The following is a 24,342-nucleotide window of genomic DNA, read 5'->3' as shown; positions in this document are numbered from 1 at the left end:
ACGTGACAGTTTGTCTCAATTTGAATATTGAGAGTAATTGAGCACTAAATGTATAAAGCCTCATCCTGTCACTTTTCCCGGCCACTGCTGTTAAGGCAGCCTAAGATGAAATTAACATCATTTACAGCCACGACACTGCTGCCTGCTCAGAGCACTTACTCTTGACTAAGAATGCCTCCACTTGCCTGTTAGTTTTTTGGAGCCAAATGTTATATGACCCTTACATATATCCTAGTTACATTCTCTCTAGTTAGTTCCCTCCGAAGCACAGAGGTCCGGTTTTAGGGTTTTGTTTTGTTTGCCAGATCCAGTTTTTCCTACCCCAGATATTCACTATCCTCTTCTGTGCAGTGTCATCCACCTGTTTTGTGGGTATGTCCCCTTTATATTTATCCATGCCAGTGCTGGAAATGCAGACCAAGACCAGGGTCGAGGAAAAAGTTGTTCACCATCCCCATCCAGGTTGCTGTTTGGCGATTAGTAGGTCCTGTGGTTATGGCTGTCTAACTGGTTATGAACCCACCTGTCATTTCATCCACTTCTATTTTTCTGTTGTTTTATTCAGGACTCACTTGTTCATTCATAGATTCATTTCCTTAATATTTATTGAGCTCCTACCATGTGCCAGACCCTTTTGAAGGTAGAACTCTTAGGGTTTGTTAATAGATTGGATGTGCAATATGGGAGAAAGAGAGGCATCAAAAATGACTCCAATGTTTTTGACCTGAACAACTGAAGAATGGAGTTACCATTAGTTACCATGTTTGAGGGTAAACATTAATAGTTTGGTTTTGAACCTATTAAGTTGTAGGTGTCTGTTTGACACCCAAGTGGAGAGGCACAGTAGGCAATTGGATATATGCATCTGCAGGCGAGAGGAAGGTCCAGGCTACAGCAAAAAGACTAGGAGCTCTCAGCATGTAAACTGCCCAGTGTCTGAAACCTTGAGACTGATGAGAGTGCAGATGGAGGCAAGGAGAGGTCTAAGGATTGAGCCCTGGACTCTCCAGTGTTTAGAGGCCGAAGTGATGGGACAAGCCAGCAGAGACTGAGAAAGTGTGGCCAGTGAGGAGGGAGGAGAACCAGGAGAGCTGACTTCTGGTGTCCCAAGAAATCAAGGAAAGCAGGAAGTGAAAGATCCACTTTGTTAGATGATGCTGAGAGGTAGAGTAGCATGAGGATCATGAACTGGCCATTGGACTTGGCAACATGCAGATCATTGATAACCGTGGCAAAAGCTGTTTTAGTGGAGTAATGTGAATAAAAGGATGTCATGAGGAACTTCATTTGATTCCTGGCTGAGGTTCACGTGTGCTTTGTCAACTGCCTTCACCAGTCATGGCAGCTAAGAATATTGTCAAAGAAGAAAATGAGGTTAGTTTTTCATAACTGGGATTTTCTTCAGGCTCTCCCCTAATAGTCTGTTATGGAATAAATGTATAGCTGTAAAATCCATCTTTCTCTCCTTTTTGAAAAGTGCAGCATCATTTGTGTCTCTCTAGGTTCTCCATGTAACTCTTGTGCTCCTCCTCATCCCGGTGGTCGTGCCAGGCTCTGGTGCCCTGGGATGGATTCCTCTGAGCCCAGTCATCTGAACTCATTAAAGGATTTAAATGCAGTTGTATCTGCTCCTTAATTGTTTGGAGTTCACAGCTCCCTTTCTTTTTCATTTCTGGCCTTTCTTTTCTGTTTCTTCCTAAGGCTCTCCCTTCATCCAGCAGGTAGATTTCTTTTTCCCTTTGGATTTTCATCATCTTTATCATCCTAATTCAGAGGTGAATTTTGAAGATGCTCAGCAAGGCATTATTTTATCTGTGGCTCTCATGCTGGCTACATATCACATTCACCTCTGGAGAATGTTTGTTTGTTTGTGACAGGATGTCACTCTAGTTGCCAAGGCTGGAGTGCAGTGGCACAATCTTGGCTTACTGCAGCCTCGACTTCCCAGGCTCAGATGATTCTCCCACCTCAGCCTCCTGAGTAGCTGGGACTACAGGCGCGCACCACCATTCCCGGCTAATTTTTTTTATTTTTAGTAGAGATGGGGTTCTGGCATGTTGCCCAGGCTACAGTCGAACTCTTGAACTCAAGCAATCTGTCCGCCTTGGCCTTCCAAGGTGCTGCGATTATAGACATGAGCCACCATGCTCAGCCTTGTTTTTTGTTTTTAAATAAACTCGTAATTTACACTAAAGGAACTATTTTCTTGTAATTATGATAAAACAGTGATTTTTTCACTTGTGAGTTTTACAGTTGAAATATATTCTGGTGAATATATTTCCTGTTGTATAACAGGGTGAAACTTCATCAGATTTTTTTTTTTCTTCTTTTCTGTTGTAACCTCAAAAAAAGTTACTGTATTCTACAGAGAATGCTATTAGTATTCTTCCAGGATACAAGGGGGCCTGTAGCAGTGGCTCTTAAACTTCAGCATGTGCCAGAATCACCTGGAGGGCTCGTTAAAACACCAGATCCTGGACTCCCTCTCTGTAATTGCTGATTGGTTAGGTCTGAGTAAGATCCAAGAATTTGCACATCAAATCAGCTTCAGGAGATGCCTCGGCTGCTGGTACTCTGAGAACCAGTAGTCTAGGCTCGAGGCTGTAGTGGGTAAATATCCCTAAGGCCATACACACAGAGAGCTTTCCTGAACTAGCAGAGCCAGGATGATCAGTGTGACCAAGGGCACAAACAGGCCTAGCATTTGACTTTGTGGGGCTCTTCGAGGTTCTGGTAACCCTGAGCCCTGAAATAGTAGAAACTCCTCATTCTGAGGTTGTGTTTTAGTTTACAGCCACATACTTCAATGCTGTTTGTCTCCTGTAAAGATCACACTTAGCCCTATCTTTGGCCTGTCAAAGTTGACACCCACTTTGAAAGAGTAAATGTGTGACCCCCTTGATACACAGTACTCATTCTGTGACACAGCTGTACATTAAAAAACAAAAAACAAAACAGTACTCATACAATACTAATACCCCAGTAAAAATTAAATGACAGCTGGATTGAGCAGAGAGTACCTGTCATAGCTTTATCTGGCAAGTCCTTTGTTATATTAGAAAGTAGATGAGGGCCGGGCACGGTGGCTCACGCCTGTAATCCCAGCACTTTGGGAGGCCGAGGCGGGCGGATCACGAGGTCAGGAGATCGAGACCATCCTGGCTAACATGGTGAAACCCTGTCTCTGCTAAAAATACAAAAAATTAGCCAGGCGTGGTGGCGGGCGCCTGTAGTCCCAGCTACTCTGGAGGCTGAGACAGGAGAATGGCGTGAACCTGGGAGGCGGAGCTTGCAGTGAGCCAAGATTGTGCCACTGCGCTCCAGCCTGGGCGACGAGCAAGACTCCATCTCAAAAAAAAAAAAAAAGAAAGAAAGAAAGAAAGTAGATGAGAAGATTCCAGGGAAAAAAATACCACTATAGGGGCATTCCTTAAATTATTTTACCTATAAACAAATAAACAATCCCTCTAAGTCATCCAGAATCCCCAAAGTATTTATCAAAGAAGCTTTGGTTTCACCCACAGAGGTAGGAAAATTATGCTACCTGTCTCTCCTCTTCCTTCTTGCTTCAAGAAATCTCCCTCCAAGACTGGCTACCCTTTAGAACAATCTGCCAACCTAGATGTTGATCACTAGGGGAATATTTACAGGGGTTTTCTTTGACTCATATGTAGTTTGTCATAAATTCCTCTAACTCATAAACTGAAAAGCTTTTCTTTCATGTCAAGATTCTTCACAAATATTAAAGAATATTTTCTAACATGTTAATTCTTAGTTTAAAATCAAAGCCACATTCCAATGCCTCATGATCACACATGTTAGATCAAGTTGTGGACAAAATTTGTGGGCGCTGATATTCCTGTTGTTTCCCATACTCCACTTTCAGATTATAGATGCCATAATTGATCCAGAACATGCTCCTGACCAGCATAAATGTCACTAAATATAAGTGATGCTCGTGTCCCAGCCACTTCGCACCCTCTGAAGTCAGGGGCCTTCCGGACGAGTACATTACAGTTTCTGTCAGGTTATCTTTTCATTTCATGTGCTTTCTTGCAGAAATATGTAAGAGGAGAGTTCATATTTTTACTTGTAATGTGGTATGATTACAAGCCATCTGCTCTTTTTCATAGAGGCAGTGTGTGGCCAAAGTAAAACCGTGCAGAAGAATTATGAGGCATTTATTGACTCTTAATAGGAATAGGTGGAAACCTCTGCCCTACGTATTTGTAAATCTCGTGGAACTGACAGTTCAGAATTCATTTAAAATTCTTTGGAATTTGAGACAAATTCTACCTTTGGACAAAAAAAAAGAGAAAAGCAGCCAGTATTTCTTCCTTGAGCCTTTTGTGTGGCTGGCACGGTGCAGAAGCCTTATGCCCACACTGTGTCATGTCATCCTCAAAATAACCCCATCAGGTAGTTTTCATTGCTGTCTCCATTTTTACATTGGAGGAACTTACCCTGTGTCTCAGAGCCACTGAGGTTCAGGGCTAGGATTTGAAGTCAGGTCTGTGCTGAACCAAGCCACTGTTTTACTCATTGTCACACCTGCTGTGTCTGTGCCACTGACCAGTCGACTAAGGGAAGGTACCTGCAGGTTATACTTGAAAGAATCATGTCCTGAAAACCATTAGGGAGGGTGTCTAAAGAAATGAAATCAGTTCTCATCTTTCAAAGGGAGCCCCTGAAAACCTATTCCCAAATGTACTCTTCATGCAGTGATGGCTTTGAGAGTTTGTGATTCAGCCTGGATTTCTACCACAGGGTCCCAGGGGCATATGTTAAATTTAAGCAGCCCTTCATAATAACGTGGTTGACCATTGCTTTATTCCAAGCAGTACTTTGCTTCCCATCTCAAATCTTACCCAGGGAAACCGTGAGCCACCCTGTAGCACTCTGGGTCAAAACACGAAACTCTTAATAGGATACCAGAGGTGATTTACTGAAGGCCATCACAGCCTCTTACTTGATTTTCTCCTCCTTTTAGAAGCTGCTGTCTAAGTCATTTGTTCTGCTTTTCCCTCATCTTTCTCTTTGTGTTTTACTCTTTATCTTTGTAGAATCCTTCCTAACCATAGTCATAAATCTGTTGTGGAAAACAAGTGATTGGGAAGTTACACGTCCTTGACCTATAGTCAGAGGTCCCACAACAGACACTAAACAGGAGACAGGAGCTCCCTCCCCTCGTGAGTCCTTTTCTCCTCAGACAAGTGACACCTTCCCAAGCAGCCCTTTAACCCGAAAAACTCAAGCTTAAAGAACGAGTCATCCATTTGCAACCAAGGAAGTTCCCTTTAATGGGTCTGGATTCACATTGTCAACAAGGGCTTTGTGCTTGCATCTTGTTCTGCCTGATTGACTGGAAAGTGGAGAAATAGCCATTCCGATTCATGAGTGACAGTAATCTGTGCATACCCGGGGCAACCTTAGTTGTAAACCATGAGCTTGATTCTGTAGCGTTTTTTGTTCTGAGTTCAGGGTGCAGGTGAGAGGGAGGTAATTCCTCCTAGAGAGAGAATAAGCCAGCCACTTAATTTTCATCCCTGATGTATGTTTTCATTTAACAAACACTCTTCACAACCATCTGTGTGCCAGACCCAGTACTAGACATTGACAACCCAAAGGTAACAGAAAGCAGCTCCTCCACAAAGGCCACCTGGTAGGTGGCCCATAATGGACTGACAGAGGACAGCATGAGGTGCTAGTCTCAGTTTGGCTCTTTTATAACCTCCACAGGAGGACAGACACTATGTGTGCAAGTAGAATCCAAGTAAATGGTTGCAAACCAAAATGACCAGGAGATGAGATCTTAAAGGGAAGGCATCTTGAAGGCAGTTTGGTTCGGTCCACTCATTTTGTGTATACAGAAACTGACAGTAGAGAAAGGAGGGTGGTACCACCCCCACTAAACTGGGGCATCATTAGAAGAGATTCATGGTCTTTGGACTTCCTGTGCTAGGCCATTCTCCCATTAGTCATCAAAGGACTTTCTCCAGGCCTTCTTTGTGTGTTATGATCTCAAATTCAGGCTGTGTCTAATTCTGTCACTGAGATTATGGAGTGTTCCTTGTACCCGACCTCACAAGTATTGCCAGGTTGGCAAGGCACCGCACCATACAAAACCCAGTCATGATCACCAGTGATCTCCTAAAAGAGAAAGAGTGCTTTTAAATTTCGCAGTGTTTCCAGAACACCAAGGGGTAATAGTTTCTCACTTTTGGGTTGCCATGAGAATTAAATGCAATAATGTACAGAAAGGGCTTGACACAGTGTCTGGCACACAAGTCCTCCATGAATCTTAACTATTGTTATTGTTAACTTGTTCACCATTAGTACATTTTTGCAATTGGACTAAATGTATAGTATATTCCAACAGAATGACTCTTTATTCTCCCATCTCCTGACCTGTCTGTGAGTTTATGGAGTATGCCATCCAACAGGTATGCTAGTTCCCTTTCTTAAATGTAAACTACAGGCTTGGATTTCCTGGGCCAGTATTTCACATGAATAACAGGCCAAGGGAATTCAATTGACAGAACACTTGCATTGACTTTTCTTCAGCTTTTAACTATCTGGATAGGGATTCTTAATGTCAGGAGACTTCTCCTCCTACCCTCACAGCTCTACCCCACCTCTCACAGGGTTTATTGCTGTCATCCTCTCCTGCATTCTTTTCTTTCCCCTCCTCACCCTTTCTTCTCCCTAACCACCCCTCCCACCTCGTTCTTTCTAAGGTGGGGCTTTCACTGCTTCACTGCACTTGGGTTTCAGCATGGTGCTCTACAGTGGCAACTTGAGTGTCTGAGCTCTCCATACCTGCGTTGGAATGGAATTAGACAGGGAATCAGGCTGCCCAGGGAAGGGAGCTGCGGGACTCTGTTGAGAATCCCTGGTGCAGTCACCAGGCACTAAGGCATAGGGTGTTTTAGGGCACATGTGGCTGCCATCGCTCACCTAGAGGGGATAGGGGCCAGCTCCCAAATAAAGGGGAGTGGGTTCCAGGCTAGAGAGGCTAAACGTGCTCCCACATGAGGCTGGAAGTGTGTCCTGAGTAGCCTTCCACAGGTGTTAAATTTCCTCCAAATAATGTCTGGCAATGTGGAGTCTCTCAGATCTGGATTTGATTCCTGGGTCTGGCACTCACTACCTGTGTAATCTTGGACTAGACCTTCCCGAATTCAACTTCCTTATCTATGAAATGCAAATAATCATTGTGCTCCTTCACCAGAGTGGCAAAGATTTAATTGAATGCTCTGAGTAAAACTTAGCACAGTGCATGGAACATAGGTGCTCTGTAAATGACAATCCATATTTTAAACTGTGATTGTTTAAAAATCACATCACTATAAAATTTTATGCTGTAAGATATATGCAGTTTGTGGTAATATGAAAATATGTAATATTTTTTTCTAAAACTTTTTTGTAAAATTTGTACTTCCAGGAAGAAAATTTCCATATTTTCTGAGGAGGCCTTTAGGAGAAACTCTTTCTAGCTGTAGTATCAGAAATGATTGAGTTATCATCAGCATGGATTCCTTCTCATCTTCTTGACTCTGATTGGTGCTGTATTTTTCACATTTGTACCTAGGAATCTGAGAGCCAGATGTTTCAAAGACTTGGGACTATGGTGGGAAGTTCGTGCAGGCCTATCATTGGTTTCATCTTATGTTTTTACCCTTGTTTGCCTTTATTTATTCTTTCCATTTTTAATGTTTGTCTTGTTACTTGAAGCTGCCTTACACCCTCAATGCCAAGTGGGTGTAAAATGCCAACGATGATTTGTATGGCTTCTCAGCGACAGACGCATGTATGTAAGCTGCCTCTGGAAGCCCTGTGGGTGTGGTAGAAACTGCCCACATGCCTTGGGCCTCACCCTTGTCCTTCCTCTCCCTCTCACCCAACCACATCCTCTTACTTCTGTCTTCTGAGTATCCCTCAAATGTGCCCCTTCCCCTTCACCTTGAGATCACCTTGCTTGGGCTCTTATTTGGGTTCCTGCAGTGACTGTGAATCTGTCTGGTTCCAGTGATTTCCCCTTCCCCGCCCATGCTCCACACTCCTACCCAAGTGAGCCCTCCAGCCCACCAGCCACCTCGGTCTGTCCAAGGCCCCTCTGTGGCCTGAGCCTTCCTGCCCCGTTGGCCCCATCTGCCAACAATGCCCTGTTTTTCTGCATTCAGACTCTTTTCCATCTCCAAAGCATGCGAGCTAGTCAGACTGTTTCTCTGCATGGGGCGTTGTTCATTTTTCCTTCTGCACTGCTTGCCCTGTTTGTCAGTACTTGACTGCGACACCACCTTCCCTTCCCTCACCTTCCTCGGGCAGAGCTGTCACTCCACTCCCTCTGGTCCTTGGGTATGTGCCGTGGTCACACATGCCACAGTGCCCAGCTGCTGCCCCTCCCTCTCTGAGGGCCTGGCTAGTGCCCCTGTGAAACTCAGCAGGTGTTTCAGATGATCAATGAGTGCGTGAGAGAATGTGGGGACCTTTCTACATCTTTTAAGAGTTCTGAGGCTGCTCCAGAGATGGCTTTGTGGGTGAGAAATGTTAATATTTTCACCCCTATTCTTATATTTAATATAAACACAGAAGACAAGACCTCCCACCTCTGAGGACTTAGAAATAGTGTGAGTTGCACCTCTGGAATTCTTAAGAAAGAAATAGGAAAAATAACCAACACGCTCAGTTGGCAGTGAGTTTCCTGTGAAGTAATCCTAAGATTCTTGTATTCCCATTTCACAAAATATGAAAAATGACTGGTTGTTGTAGGTGATGGCAGAGTTGTTGCTACTTCAGAATAGGGAGAGAGGAAGTTGTTCTATGATGTATCAGTGCCCTGGGCCGAATAGGAATGGCTTTGTCCCTGGAAAGGGCTTAGAGCTTTCCCTTTGCGGACAAGGCTGTGATTTGCCCAATACTTGGGGCCAACTTGTTCTGTCATTTGTTTTTTCATTTGTTCTTCCTTTCATTAAATATTAAGCATTCACTGAGGGCTGGTACTGTGTTGATCACTGGGGATACAGGGTTGGCAGAGGTATAGACCTGTCTCCATGGAGCTTATAGCCTAGGATGGTGGCCTTACCTGGGCCAGTCATTTAATGTAGAGATAAATAATCACATGAAGAATGGGCTGGTCCAGAGCAGGGAAAGAGAAACTTCAGAATACCTTCACAGAGTTGGCCACACTCCTACTAGGGTTCGAGGATGCATAGGAGCTCAACAAGAATGGAAGCAATGAGGCAAGTTGTAATGTAAGCCACGGATGAAAAAGTCAGGCGCAGGAGACAAAGACGTGGACCTCATTAGAGGCCTGTGACTTGCTGCTCTGAGCTGCAGCAGGAGTGGACTGATCCGATTTGTAGGTTAGAGATTGCCCGGATATGCATTGAGGGTTCATCCAGGACACCGATAGATGTGACTGTAATCTTCCAAGTGGGAGAAGATACGAGCAACAGAGCAAGAGAGAAGTGTGTTTGAGAACTCTCTAAAAAATTAAAATGGACAAGATGCGTGACTGATTCTGGACGGTTAGGGAAAGGGAGGAGTTGGGGGTGGCTCCCTGGTTGTTGGCTGAATCCTCTGGGTGGAGGGGATAGAAGCCAGACCAGATCCTGGCTGGGGGACTCGCAGCCCAGTGCATGCAATGTGAAGCTATTCCTAGCAGCCTGTTGATTGCTCAAAAGGTGGCTTGGCCTCTGCAGAGTGACCAGTTCTGGGCGGAGAAAGAAGTGATGGTTACGATGTTGCTCCTCTCAGAAGAAAGCTGGAGAGCTGATCTTCTGAGACTAGAAATAACAGTCTCCTAATTAAGGAGGAGGAGAAAGGGAGGCTGTGCTGCTGGTAGTGTAAGAAGCCTTTTTTTTTTTTTTTTTTTTTTTTTTTTCACTTCTGTTTTCTCATGAGAGACAAGAAGAAAAGCTTTGAGAGCAGGGAACTTTGGAAAGGCAGAATACCTCTGCCTAGTGTGGGAGGGAGTTCAGAGAGCTCAGAACTGCAGGCTGCCGAGGGAGAGCCCCCTGCGGGGGAGGGGACTGCCTACCAAACAGTGGAGGTTTCCAGAAACCCCAGGAAAGTCTGATCACCACAGTAAGATTTGACAATTTATTTTTCTAAAAAGAGACATTCTACTCAATCTGTTTATTTTCAAACTTAGATTAGGTTATTTGTGATCAGGATCACAAAATGGTGAGAAAAATACCAAATTGGACCTTACTATTAGGTTAATTCTTCAGAAAGCTGCTGTTACAGTATCAATTCAAGTTGCTTAAGCTTAAGATTCCCACCCCTCCCCCCCTTTTTTTTAAAGAATTAGTTTTGCGGTGGTGAGAGGGTTACAAGAAAAAAAAAAAAACAGAATTAGTTTTGCTAATGAAAAGGTAGCAGTGAACTTGGTTTAGATTAAAAAATCAGGAAAGAACAACTGTAGGAACCTGCAATAAAATGTGTTGAGACATATTTTACCACTTTGGAAGGGCTTTTATTCCAGAATCCCTGGAACTTCAATGGGCTTGTGATTGAATTCAGAGGCCAGTGAACTTGCATGAGAAAAAGTTACATCTTTATTGTGACCAAGTTCTAGTAAATTTAGTTTTCCTTTTTATTATGAATGTAGGATTCATAATAAAAATATGAATAATATTAGCAGTATTTGTCACCATTAGAAATTATAGCTCTTTTCATATTGCATTATGGTTGTTGCAGATAATAAAGATACCATTTATGCTTATCACTACTCTAGATTTGTAGTAGTGCTAGCTCCATCACTATGTGACAAGACCCAATACCTTAATAAACAAGTGCATACATTCCTATGCCTCAAATTTTTCTTTTGTTAAGACAACTGTACTTCAGTGTAATTGGTTTTCTTGTTAATCCTATGTGTTGTGTTTCATGCATTTAAAAATATTATTCCGAGCAAGTTTCATCAGCTTCACAGTTGACTAAATAAGTCCATGGCACATGAAAGGTTAATATTCCGTGGCTAAGATCCTGTAGTTGTGGCATGCGACCTCCACCTGGTGGCAGCATACTCCTTAAAGGTTAAATTCTATAACCAACAGTTGAGAAGAACTTAAACAGTATACTTGAGCGGTTTTCAAACATTTTTTATTACAGCCCACAATAAGAAATAGGCTTTCCATCATAACTGAGTACACATTTACTTACATTTCACAAAACAATTCTTGATCTTACCATATGACACATTGATATTTTGTATTACATTCTAATATTCTCTTCAGTTCTCTTTCATTAAAATAAAATGCTGATTGCAACACACTGAACTGTAACACACTAAAGTGCACTCTTTTACATCCTAGGAAACCATCTTTCAACATGCTTCACAGTTTATTACCCAGTAAACTTCATTTTGGTCTCCCACACATTTTGAGGGACGTAATACCTGCATTTTAAATAACTGCCAATAAGTATGAGTGCATTTTACACAGTGTTTAAAAATTGTTTATTATTGATGTATAATTTAAATACAGTGAAAGGAACTGATTACAGTGTATACATAACATACCCCGTCAAGATACAGAGTATTCTTATCACATACAAACTTCCTTTGTGACAATTCTCACCCAGTTTTTTACCCCCCTGGGAAATTACTGTTTTGATTCCTTTCATCACACATTGATTTTGCTGTTTTAGAATTATATATAGATGGAACCATACAGTATGTGCTCTTTTGGACTGGCTTCTTTTGCTCAACCTAATGTTTTTGAGATGAATACATGTTGAATCTATCGGTAGTGTGGTGAGTAGCGTTCCATTGCATGAATATGGCACAATTTGTTCTCCTGTTGTCGACTTTTGGGTTGTCTTCACTTTGGGTTATTATAAAAAAAACTTCCATGGATATTTGCATACAAGTCTTTGTGTGCACATATACTTCATCTATCTTGGGTAAATACCCGGGGAGGAATCATTGGCTCAATTGATAAGTAAATTACATTTAACTACAGGAAACTGACAAACCCATTTACCAAAGTGGTTAGACCATCTTACATTTCCACTGGGAAAGTATGAGAGTTTGGGTTGCTCCATATCCTTACCAACATTTCATGTTATGTCAGTCTTTTTAATTGTGGTCATTCTGGTGGGTATTGTAGTTTATCTCTTGGTCATTTTAATTTTAATTTGCCTGATGACTAATGATATTGAACACTTTTTTCATTTTCTTATTAGCCATTCATTGATCCTGTTTGTGAAGTGTCTGTTCAAACTCGGGTTTTTTGGTTTTTGTTTTTTTTTTTTAAATATCAGTTTGTAGGAGTTCTTAACATATTTTGGATACCAGTCCTTTTTGCCAGATACATGTATTTATGAATACATAGATACATTTCTCCCAGTCTGTAACATACCTATTTATTTTATTAATGGTGCTTTTTTGGTTAACAGGAATTTTTAATTTTGAAAATTTAACAATTTTACAACAATTTTTCTCAATATTTGGTGCTTTCTGGATCCTAAGAAATCTTTTCCTGTTCCAAAGATCAGGAAGATAGTTTTGGCTTTTTTTGTTTGGTATGTGATGGTATGTGATCCATCTCAAATTAAATTTTGTGTATAGCGTGAGGTAGGTGTCAGGTTTCACTTTATATTTACATCTGATGGTCTAACCATTTGTTGAAACTACTTTCCTTTCCCTGTTGATATATAGGACAGAATTTAAAAAAAAAAAAAAAAAAAAAAAAAAAAAACTGTCCAGCCAAGGAAGTGAAAAAACTGAACCTCTGAGTCTCATAAACCAAACCTCTGGGTCTCTCAGACCATCCCCAACCTTGGTGTCCTATTCCTTACCAAATTAGTTTGTTCACAGTTATCTTGTGATTCTCAGAAATTAGTTCACTCATATGTGAAGATTTATAAGGTAACAACTTTTCACAGGGTCTGTAACTGTGCTATCCAGTATGGAACCACTAGCTACATGTAGCTATTTAAATTTAATTGAAATTATATTAAAAATTTAGCTTATCAGTTGCAATAGCCACATTTTGAGTGCTCAGCAGCCACATATGGACACATATGGCTCTCTTACTGAACAGCATATATATAGAATATTTCCATTTTTTTCTCTACAGTGCTGGACAGCGCTAGCCTATAGAATAAGAACAGAGTCAGGCTTTGTACAGTTTTGTAGCATACTTTAATGAATTTTTTGTTTTGTTTTGTTAACTAGCATTCAGTATCTGTTTTTCTCTTCTTGCTTATTTCTCATTCTTCCATGCTCCTATTTCAATTCTAAAGTGTACCGTCCTAGCCAATCCTTTTTTCCGTCTAAAAATGCAGTATCTTATATCTGTTCTTTGCTGCTTAGAAGAAAGAATTCCCCTGGCTGTGCATGGAATCATTCTTTTGTGGAGCCTACCTAGTACTGACCTATTTAACTTCTCTCAATGCTTGACGTCTTTCAACTGCTGCCGGGATGCCTGGACATCCCCTTTCAAGGTGCAGCCCAGAGACAGATTATTTTGTCTTTCCTGTCTTGATTAACATTGCATCTCTCCTTAGCATTTCTACTGTAAATGTTAAACTTAGGAAAAGTAGTAGATTATGACCTGTAGCCATGTTCTTTATTAAGAATTCTGTCTAGTAGTGAACTTTGTTGCCATTTCATCATGAGCAACCACATAGGAATTTGTGAGATTTTCTCTCATTGTTTGCTGGGCATGAGCTGCACAGACACTGACTCTGCCATTAATGTCTTTCAGTGTGGGAATTTTGCTGTCCTCGTGGATCTTCATATCTTGCCGCAAGGTTCAAACAAAGATACAAGCTGGTTTTCTGAACAGAAGAAAGAGGTACAACAAAACTTTCTGCTGTTTAATTGCAAGTAGCTGCTGCTGCTGCTACAAGAAATATTAGCTTTTTCCAGCTTTCATTTCTATTAGTGGGGGAAAATGTTGGGTATTTAATTCTTGAAAAACAATTGTATTCCCAATGACAGACACATATGCACCTACTTTTTTTTTTTCCTTCAGAAACTGACACATTCATACACTTCATATGGTACTCTATTATTTAAGCCAGACATTTTATACCTCTTTGTTTTGGGGGAAGCAGTTCTATATATTAAAAAAGAGAAGAAGAAGAAGTTAAAGTGACTATTTCAGGTAATCAGGGATTTTAACCTGACTGGTTGTGAAGGATAACCTGAGCACCTGAAGCAGGTGTGGTGTTTAACACAAGGCTGAACCTTCACACCCATCTTAAAGCCTCAGCTTTTATTTTCTATCATCCTTGTATTATCATGAGCCTTTGACAAGTGAGGAGATACTGGACCACTTCTCACAGTGGTCAGTCAGGAAAGCCAGTAGCCGGGGGCTTAGCAGAGCATGATGTTGGACTTCACTGAGCCTCAGCCTCCTCATCTGAAAGTGAAGAGGTTTGCCTAGATGCCAGATCCACTCCTGGTTCTAAGTTTCAACAATCCCACCCAAGTGCTGCTTGTGGTGGAGGCTTACAAGCTGCACTGAGCTCTCACCATTACTTTGCCTCCTTCTCCGATCCCTGCTCTCTAGAGAGCAAGAGTAACCAGCTTGTGGCTTTTACATACCTTTAAAAATATCATTATGTCCATTTATCACAGTTGCTTTTTTAGAGTGAGAAATAAAAATAAAATGTGTTAAAATATAGTATATGCAGAAGAAACTATTGACAGTGGTGGGGGAAAAAAAAAGCCACCCTTTTCTGTGGTAATTGCTTTTAATCAGCTTTTGGAGATCACCAGAAAAGAGATCCCCACCTCCCAAGAAAGATTTTATAGGATAATACATTTTCATTCAAAGGATAATATTATCAAGACTTTGCTGTCATTATTTTGCAAAGAATACCTGGTGACCTAAAGTTGAGGAAAGGAAGGCACAAGGTTCTATATGGCGGGATTTATCATTCAGGTAAATAACTGTAGACTCTCCTCTTCATGACTTTTAAGTATTTAGCAAGTCAATCAACATCTCCTACTGCCACTTACCTTCATATAATTCCACTCTTTAGCTTACTAACACATGTTGCTGTGATTCAAAACTGTTCGCTCGTTTCCCCAAAGTGACCAATAGTCACCCAAGGGGACCTCACCCCGAAATCTTCTGACTTGGCTTAAATTAACAATGTTATAAATCCACCATTCCAGGCCCGTTCTCCATTCCCTTTCAGCTTTGCCACCTTAGACTTTTATCAGCCTTAGACCTTTCTTGTTAATATTGAGTCCGTTTTGCCCAAGATTCAGTTAATTTGGAACGCTTTAAAATAAAGCCCTGGGTGTGTGAATCACCTCATAGCCAAAGCGTGAGGCTAGGTTTTTTTTTAGGAGCCACATGCAGCTGCATGGATGCTCATAGTACCTACTTGAGGGCAGCAGGGCATGACTTAGCAAAGCTGCACAGTGCATGACAGGACCTGCAGAGCAGTGCTGCGCTGGCAGCTGCAAGGGGCAGGTCGCTCTAGCAAGCTGAGCTTGCCACTCAAAACCAAATAGTCAATTTGCCGCTGCTTCTTTGATTTGCCCTTTTAAAATGTGTATTGGCCAGGCGCAGTGACACACACTGTAATCCCAGCACTTTGGGAGGCTAAGGCGGCCGGATTGCCTGAGCCCAGGAGTTCAAGACCAGCCTGGGCAACATGGTGAAACCTCATCTATATAAAAAATAAAAAATTAGCCAGATGTGGTGGCTTGTGTCTGGAATCCCAGCTACTCTGCAGGCTGAGGTGGGAGGATCACTTGAGCCCAGGAGGTTGAGGCTGCAGTCAGAGCTGTGATCATGCCACTGAACTCCACCGTGGGCAGCAGTGTGAGACCCTGTCTCAAAAAAAACAAAAACAAAAACAAAAAAATTCGCTGACGTTAAAACTCCTCTGGGATCATTTGTGTGTGTGTAAGAAAGGAGAAAAGCTAGTTGAGGAAAGGCTATGACTTTAGCTTACGTTCAGTGTCCCCAGGCTTTCATCTTTTTTATCATTAGATCCTCTCATGATTGGGATTTCATGAGCAACCAATTTGATTGCATTTTAACAGTCATTTTATATCGTGAAACCCTGAGAATATCCAGTTCCTTTTTAGAAAAAAAGAACTAATTACATGTATTAACCATATGTTTATTTTGAGTGCAGCACGAGTAGTCTTTGTACCCAAACAGTTGAACTCAAACTGTTCCATTTGTAAACTCGAGGAAGCGAGCACAGCCCGTTAGCCTAGAGATGCCCTCTGTATCTCTTGTGCACTGATTTTTACTTGTTTTTCTTGTCTGCCCCTCAAAGGTAGCTGAGAAGTTTTCTTTTCTTGCATTGTTGTGGTTCTGAAGAGAAAGCTTCGCTAAGTGTGGTGTGGTCAGTTACTGGTGTCTATCACTCTGCACTTGGTCTACCTTCCATTCGTCAAACTGACTCACGGAAGGAAAGCCCCAGAGCTAGAGGGAGAAAATTTGTGCGTATGAGCGTTTGCTTTATTTTTGTCATACTATTTTTAGTTTTAGCCTTATAGGGCATTTATGGCCAAATTTTAGCAATCCTTGTTTCCATGTATGTCTTTCACATATTTTCTAGCGCAGTCATAGTTGAACTCTGCATGTGAAGCAAAATTCTTTAATTGTTCAAAAAAAAAAAACCTATGAGGCGGCAAGGCTGCCTTTTTGTTGTGTGAACAATGCCGAAACACTCAACTGTAAAGGGATATCTCTGTATTCCATGAGGCACTGCATCTTTGGACTGCAACATAAAAAGCAGGAGAGAGGAAACCAGTGTTTGTATTTTATCTAGAAACTCATGCTCATGAGTTAAATCAAGGGTTTTCTGTACTGTTTGAGGGATGTAAGTGTTAGTAATAAGGAAAAGTTTTGCTATCATTGCTCCTCAGAACAGCTAAAAATTTTGTTGTTTTAATTTGTGAAGATTCTAAGAGCTGAGATGACATTGCAAGAAACCAGCAAAACAGGTTTGAGGTGACCTGGCCAACTCTGAGTTTGCTGCAGTCTTTGAGAATTAAACAGGAATCATCAGTCCTTATACATCAGTTCTTAATTTAAATTAAGAAATTTAGATTTGTGTGTTATTTTGCTCTCTTTTTCTACATTAGGTTACAATTTCCTGTTAGTGCAGGAAACAACTTCAAAGAGTATCTTCCCATTGTGTGGTTGGGCTTAAATTTTTGTTTACCTTTGCCATAAATAACACCAAAACAATAAAACAATTATATTTATAAGTCATAAAACAATTGACATATCCAGAAACTTACTAGTGATAAGGAATACTGAAATTGAATTAAAACCACGTGTTTCTGTTGCCTAATAAATGTTCATCTACTTTAGAGAAATTACATTATTTTCACGGTTAATACATGAGTGTAGTGCATTTTTACAAAAACAAACTGGCATATACAGTATCATCAGGAGCGTAGAAGAAAATAGGATTAGTGATTTCCAGTTCTCTGCTTAACTCACGGCTCAACAGTTTCCTTCTTCAGTAGATTTGTAAACCCAAGACCAGAAACTAATGAATGATGGTGTTTAGATTTTAAAAAAATTTTAGACCAAGTTTGGAAAATGGGATAGTTTATATAAAAATTACTATTTCTGACTCCTTTTGAACAAAGATCTAGCAACACGGTGCCTGTAAACATGAAACAGTCCCCTGAAACCATGGGGGGCTGCTTGCTGTTGACTGGGCTGTGGTGTGGGTTCCCCATGCCATTGCACCAGCAGTGGATGAATATGCCCTTACTCCTGGCCCTGTCCCCGTCTACAGTCCCCTGGCTGGCCACACTGGGTGTTTCCCTGGGGCCCTGATGGCAGCCAGTGTTGGCTCTTCTTGACTTATTTCTTCTATTTGTCACAGTAGAACTGATTGATACTTATATGAAAGCATTCTTTACCACACTTACTACCTCCTCACCCTGATGTTTACATTGAAGTGTTTTTATCTTTCTTTTAGAAATATGAAACTGAGGCAGAAAGAAATGAAATGACTTTCCCAGATCACACAATGAGCCAACATCATGGTTTCGAGCAAACTTCAGTAGCAAATTTAAATTTGTGGTGTTATTCATGAGCACACATGACATTCCTTTCAATATTCATAGCTAAATTAAAAAGCAAACAAAATGAAATGTTCATTGTTGACTTTTTAATAGATATGTTAACTTTTTTGCATTAAATTCTAAGGTTATATCTAATTTTTTATTTGCTTTAGGAAGTCTGTTTACTGTTAAAAGAAACCATTGATTCAAGAGTTCGGGAGTACTTGGAAGTTCGCAAACAGCACAGGCCATCACATACAGAATTCACAAGATCCAGTCCCTTGTCCTTAAAAGGTAGGCACAGAGCACTTTGATTTTGGACAAAAAATAAATAGAATTTCTGCTCTGTAGAGATGGCAATTATGTTTGACTCTGACTGTCATGTTAGTATAGTGATACATTTTAAAAATATATCCTAATGAAGATACTTTGTTTGGGTAAAGAAAATTAACCAAAGAGTCCTCAGGACTTTTAATGGAAGCAAAATGCATAAAAATAGCAAATAAAACATTCCTAAGGAAACTGTAAATTCTTTAAAGGATTGTTTTTTATTTTTAAGGTTTTTTTTTATTTTTAGTAGACAAGTAATAATTATATATATTTATAGGATACAGAGTGATAGTTTGATCCAGGTATACAACGTGTAATTTTCAAATTAAAGTAATTAGCATATCTATCACCTGAACATTTATCATTTCTTTGTTGCAAGCATTTAAAATCCTCACTTCTGTTTTTTTTAAAATATACAGTAAATTAATGTTAACCATATTTACCCTATAGTGCTATAGAACACTAGAACTTACTCTAGTAGTCATCTTATATCCATTAACTAACCTCTTCCTATCCTTCCCTTCCCCATCCTTCCTAGTCTTCTAATACCCACAACTCTCTCCAATTGTATGAGCTCAATTTTTTTTTAATAAATAGCTTCTACATATAAGTGAGAACATGTGATATCTATTTTCTTATTTTCTGATTACATCATCAAATTTTAGTATGTCTATGTATCTCCTTTTTTTTCTTTTTCTTTCTTTTTTTTTTTTTTTTTTTTTTTTTTTTTTGGTTACAGTACTAAGTTCTTAAGTGGTGATTTGTGAGATTTTGGTGCACCCATCACCCAAGCAGTGTACACTAAACCTGATTTGTAGTCTTTTATTCCTCACTCCCTTCCCACCCTTTCCCTCCGAGTCCCCAGTCTATTGTGCCATTCTTATGCCTTTGTATCCTCATAGTTTAGCTCCCACTTACGAGTTTGGCTTTCCATTCCTGAGTTACTTCACTTAGAATAATAGTCTCCAGTCGCATCCAGGTTGCTGAGAATGCCATTAATTCATTCCTTTTTATGGCTGAATGGTATTCCATTGTGTGTGTGCCTGACTTACTTCACTTAATTTCCTTTGGGCTCATCCATGTTGCTATTGAAACAGGAACAGATACCTTATCCCCCACACAGGGTGTGTGATGGGGGTGTGGCCCGCTTCATCGGTGCCCTGCAGCTCAAACCCTTAGGGGAATATACAGAACGGGCAGTTCATAGGGAGCATGGACTCCAACCCTACAGCAGCAGCAGCGTCTAGGGTTGTGTGTGTTTACATTTCCTGAAGCCCCAGTGGGCGTGTGTTACAATGTGCTTTTTCAGTTTAGCCGTCTTAATCAGCTCAGTTAGGCCCTCTGCCTTATCTCAAGGACAGAGGGCTTTCTGTATCCCAGGTTCTTGCCTTGGTGTACCGGAACTACTGGATCACACGTGGGCTTGGAGAATGGGTGCGAGGTTTTATTGAGTGGAGGTAGCTCTCAGCCAGGTGAATGGAGAGGCCAGAAGGGGGATCAAGTGGGAAGGCGGTCTTCCCCTGGAGCTGGGCCGCCCAGCTGCCAGACTCTCTGACTGCCCCCGGCAAAATTTCTCGTTATCCCGCTGTCAATGGCCTGCCGGAGTCTGCTGGTGCCTGTCGGAACAACTACTTCCGTTCCTCTGCTCCTGTTGACGTCCAGCTGCCTGTGTGTGTGCCTGCTAGGGTCTGGGGGGTTTTATAGGCACAAGATGGCGGGGGGCTGGCCAGGGTGGTCTGGGAAAATGCAACATTTGGGCGTGAAAACAGGAGTGCCTGTCCTCACCTAGGTCTGTGGGCACAGGCCCAAGGGTGGAGCCCTCACCAGGGACCCGTCCCTTCTCTATCCAGCACTTCCTTGCCCCCCTCCCATATCGCCATGAATGACAGATTTTATTCTTTTTTTTTTTTTTTTGTACATATTGCTGAATAGTATTCCGTTGTGTATACATACAGCACATTTTCTTTATCCGTTCATCTGGTGATGAACACTTAGACTGATTCCATATCTTAGCTATTGTGAGTAGCACTGCAGTAAACAAAGGGGTACAGATCTCTTCAATATACTGATTTTCTTCTTTTGTTAAAATACCTAGTAGGGAGATTGGTGGGATCATATGGTAATTCTATTTGTAGGTTTTTGAGGAACCTCCAAATTGTTCTCCATAATGGTTGTACTAATTTAAATTCCCATGAACCATGTATGTGAGTTCCTTTTTCTTCACATCCTTGCCAGCACTTGTTAGTTTTTGTCTTTTTGATAATAGCCATCCTAACTGTGGTGAGATATCTCATTGTGGTTTTGATTTGCATTTCCCTGATGATTAATAATGTTAAGCAGTGTTTCATATACTTGTTGGCCATGTGTATGTCTTCTTTTGAGAAATATTCAAATCCTTTGCACATTTTAAAATCAGATTCACTTTTTTGCTACTGAGTTATTTGAGTTCTTTGTATATTATGGACATTAGTCCCTTGTCAGATTAATAGTTTGCAAATTTTGTCTCCCATTCTACAGGTTGTCTCTTCACTCTGTTGATTGTTTCCTTTGCTGTATGGAAGATTTTTAGTTTGATATAGTCCCATTTTTCTATTTTTGTTTTTATTGCTTGTGCTTTTGAAGTCTTACTCATAAAATCCTTGCCTAGACCAATGTCTTGCAGAGTTTTCCTTGGGTTTTCTTCTAGTAGTTTTTAGTTTTTGGTCTTACGTTCAAGTGTTTAATTCATTTTGAGTTGATTTTTGTATCCAGTGAGAGATAGGGACCCAGTTTCATTCTTCTGCATATGGATATCCAGTTTTCCCAGCAGCATTTATTAAAGAAAGTGTCCTTTCCCCTAATATGGTTCTTGGTGCCTTTGTTAAAAATCAGTTGGATCTAAATAAGTGAACTTATTTCTGGGTTCTCTATTACATTCCATTTGTCTATGTGTCTGTTTTTATAACCATACCATGCTATTGTGGTTACTATAGCTTTGTAGTATATTTTGAAATCAAGTAATATGATGCTTCCAGCTTTGTTCTTTTGCTCACAATTGCTTTGGCTATTTGGGTCTTTTGTGGTTCCATACAAATTTTAGTGTTATTTCCTTCTATTTCTGTGAAGAATGTCATTGGTATTTTGGTAGGGATTGGTTAATACATGCTTAGACTCTTACTAAACTGTCAGTTTCTAAAAGGTATGAGCATTGTTGACCCAACTTGACCACAACATTGCTTTTCACAGATGACAGAGGTTCATCGTGTTCTAGGCTGCGTAGATCTAGACACCTGCAGGGACAAGAAGGACACACCATGGTATACCACCATCTTACATTGTTTATTAACAGCATCACTAAAAACGGAAATTGATTCATGCTTTTACTTTGTCATCAGTGCCAAAAACATCTCTCTATACATTTATCTAACTGCCTATTTTCAGCTGATCCTATAGTCTTCTAAGCCTGTTTCAAAACCACGTTCAAAACCACTAACCAAAAAGCCATGCCTATTTCCTCCTCAGTCTTCAGTTCTATGTCTCATGTTCCCTGAAAATAGAGTTGTTGTTTCTGTGTAGGTAGTTTGGATGAATGTGGATTGTTTATGCTTTTGTGTATATTGGATATCTTCTCTCATTTGTGTGAGTTCCTTAGCTTTTTTTCCATTTCCAGATCCGTATAATGGAATATGCCTCAGCATGGGTATATATACTTAATATATAACCCTGGATAAGCTGAAGTCTCTAGGCTGGTGACTTTGCTCATTGCTATAATAATAGTAATATTTTTTATGCTTTGAGATTTCTTTATAAACAATTTGCATAAATGACTTGGAGGCTGTTTTTCCAATTATATGATACAAAGGAGTATGAAAATTATTCACAAACTTGGTCAAAGAACAGCATAGTACAGACATTGCCAATACCCTCATTGTTTTTAAGAGTTACTTGAAAATTTATTTCAGTAGATTCAATAAAAATTATTGAGATAAGGCTTTTTAAAGACTTGACTGTCAATTCCCATCAATCCTACCTCACTAATATTTTTCCTCTTACCCTTGCCCATATTGAGTATTACCAATGTTTTTAATTTTTGCCAGACTGACAGGCCAAAAGTCAAAAAACAAGATATTGTGCTTTTCGATTTTTATTTATCTGTGTTATAGTTTAGATTTGTGGTTTTTGCCTTTTCCCTCTTAATTTGTTTTTTTCCTTTTGTCACTCCCTTGGTCAAGGCCCATCTTGATCAGCTCTTAAATTAATGCCACAGCCTGTGATTTTCCTCTTAATTCATCCACACCTCTGCTGCCAGGGTGGCCTTTTGAAGGCAAAAATGTGACAGCTCCTAGCTTGAAACCCTTTGTGGTCAGGAACCTTAGTTGCCTGACATTCTTTATTTCACTTTTTCTCTGCTTGAGACTAGCCAGAGTGAGTCTGGCTCTTAAGCAGAGAAGAAGTTGATTAAAGATATTAGATAGCTCACAGGATCTCGGGGAGTGCCAGAGAGTCCTGTTATGAAGCTACACAAAACAGCCTCAGCCATGAGTCAGGGACAGCTTTGAGACATGCTCCCTGTGATGCTTACGATCGTATATCAGAAGCTTTGCTGAGCATCATCCTCTGCCCCATCCTACAGAGACTGACTGCCCAGCCTGTGGCCACAGCTTTGTGCTGTTTTTTCCCTTCTGAGTCCTCCACAAGGCAAAACTAGATTTAATGGCTGTCTCCTAGTTACAAGTGAGTAGAGGAGGCAAAATGTTTGGCTTTTACCTTGGGAAATTGACACTTAAAAGATGTGGAAAGTCATCAAAACATAGGATGATGGTCAACAATTTTGAGTGGGTGGACACAAGTTACAAATATCCACTAATAACTTTCCTCTTGGCTTCCTTCTTCCATGAGCTGCTATTCAGTAACAAGAAGCTATTGCCTAACAGCCTGACTTTCCCAACTACAAAGGAAATGTGCTCACCAAATATCCTCCAAAAGAGATGACCCCCCAGAGTCTCAAGTCCCAGCTCCAAGTCCAGGATTTCTAAGTGATGTTTACTCCCCTTCTAGTTCATTCCCAGCACATATTTGTTAACTTTTCAACTAAGTAATGAAGTGAACTACTGCCAACAAACCTTAAATAAAATAGTAGGGAAACAGAAAGCCAAAAAAGTAACTGATGTATAAATAAATACATGATGCAGCAAAGAAGACAATGAGGTAGGTAGATGCTACCATTCTAACTTCTGTAACTGTGAAATAAGTAGTTGATGTTTGTATCTTACCTCCTCTATTTATTTTGTATTCCCTGTATTCTTTGCCTGTAACTCATCTGATTAGCTTTCCTTACCTTCATTCCCCCAGGATTTGAGCTGCCAGTGGTCCTGCCTTGATGAGATTGCCATTGTTTTAATTAACTTTTAGTACTGGGTATGTTTCACCAGGTACAACTCATTACATTCTTTTTTTTTTTTTTTCTGTCTATATACTTCTCTCCCCACATTCATCTCATCATGAGCCAGCATTTCAACTCCCCTTTGGCCTGTCTGTATAGTGCCATAAAGAGCCTGAAACAGTCACATGGTACTTTGAACTTTCAGCCCGATTCATTGTTATCATCTGTGTTACAATCATCCTTTCAGTACTAAGGAAGCAGAGTCGTGGGGATGGAAAGTAAATGTTTGCTGAGGTGGTCACCTCCCTTTCCCAGTCCTTCATTCCAGGAACCATGTATCTGGCCCGGGTAGCACATATTGTTCTGCTGGTCGGAGCCTATATTGCATCCCTTAGGAACTTACTCCAGTTCTACAAGGCCCTGCCTCATAATTGGCATCACAACTGAGTTTTCAGTAGACCTTTCTACCATTGAGTAAGGCCAGCTGCAGTTGAGCTGTGCTTGATTGTTTGTAAGACCACTGAATTTTACAAGCCCACTGTCTTATTTTGTTTCCTGTAAAATGAGCTGCTTTGTCAGAATCGCAGTGCTGGTGATGGCAAATGAGGCCTTCCTGAAGTCTATGGATGATGTG

At 40.6% G+C, this 24,342-nt stretch overlaps 1 protein-coding gene across 2 annotated transcripts in view; it reads left to right on the top strand.

Moving 5' to 3' along the window:
- Positions 1-24,342, top strand: part of SLX4IP (SLX4 interacting protein) — a 197,159-nt gene that overhangs the window by 112,576 nt on the left and 60,241 nt on the right. Inside the window, exons 3-4 of one of the 2 annotated variants that reach the window (XM_008018160.3) lie at positions 13,719-13,808; positions 18,190-18,310. In XM_008018160.3, coding sequence (XP_008016351.3) covers positions 13,719-13,808; positions 18,190-18,310 — 211 coding nt within the window. The remainder of the gene's footprint in view (positions 1-13,718; positions 13,809-18,189; positions 18,311-24,342) is intronic. The other variant, XM_073006815.1, reaches the window with a different exon arrangement.

The sequence above is a fragment of the Chlorocebus sabaeus genome, chromosome 2 (assembly GCF_047675955.1).
Source record: "Chlorocebus sabaeus isolate Y175 chromosome 2, mChlSab1.0.hap1, whole genome shotgun sequence".
Classification (NCBI taxonomy): Eukaryota; Metazoa; Chordata; class Mammalia; order Primates; family Cercopithecidae; genus Chlorocebus; species Chlorocebus sabaeus.
The sequence above is the reverse complement of the archived record's forward strand: the minus strand, read 5'-3'. Positions and strand labels throughout refer to the sequence as shown.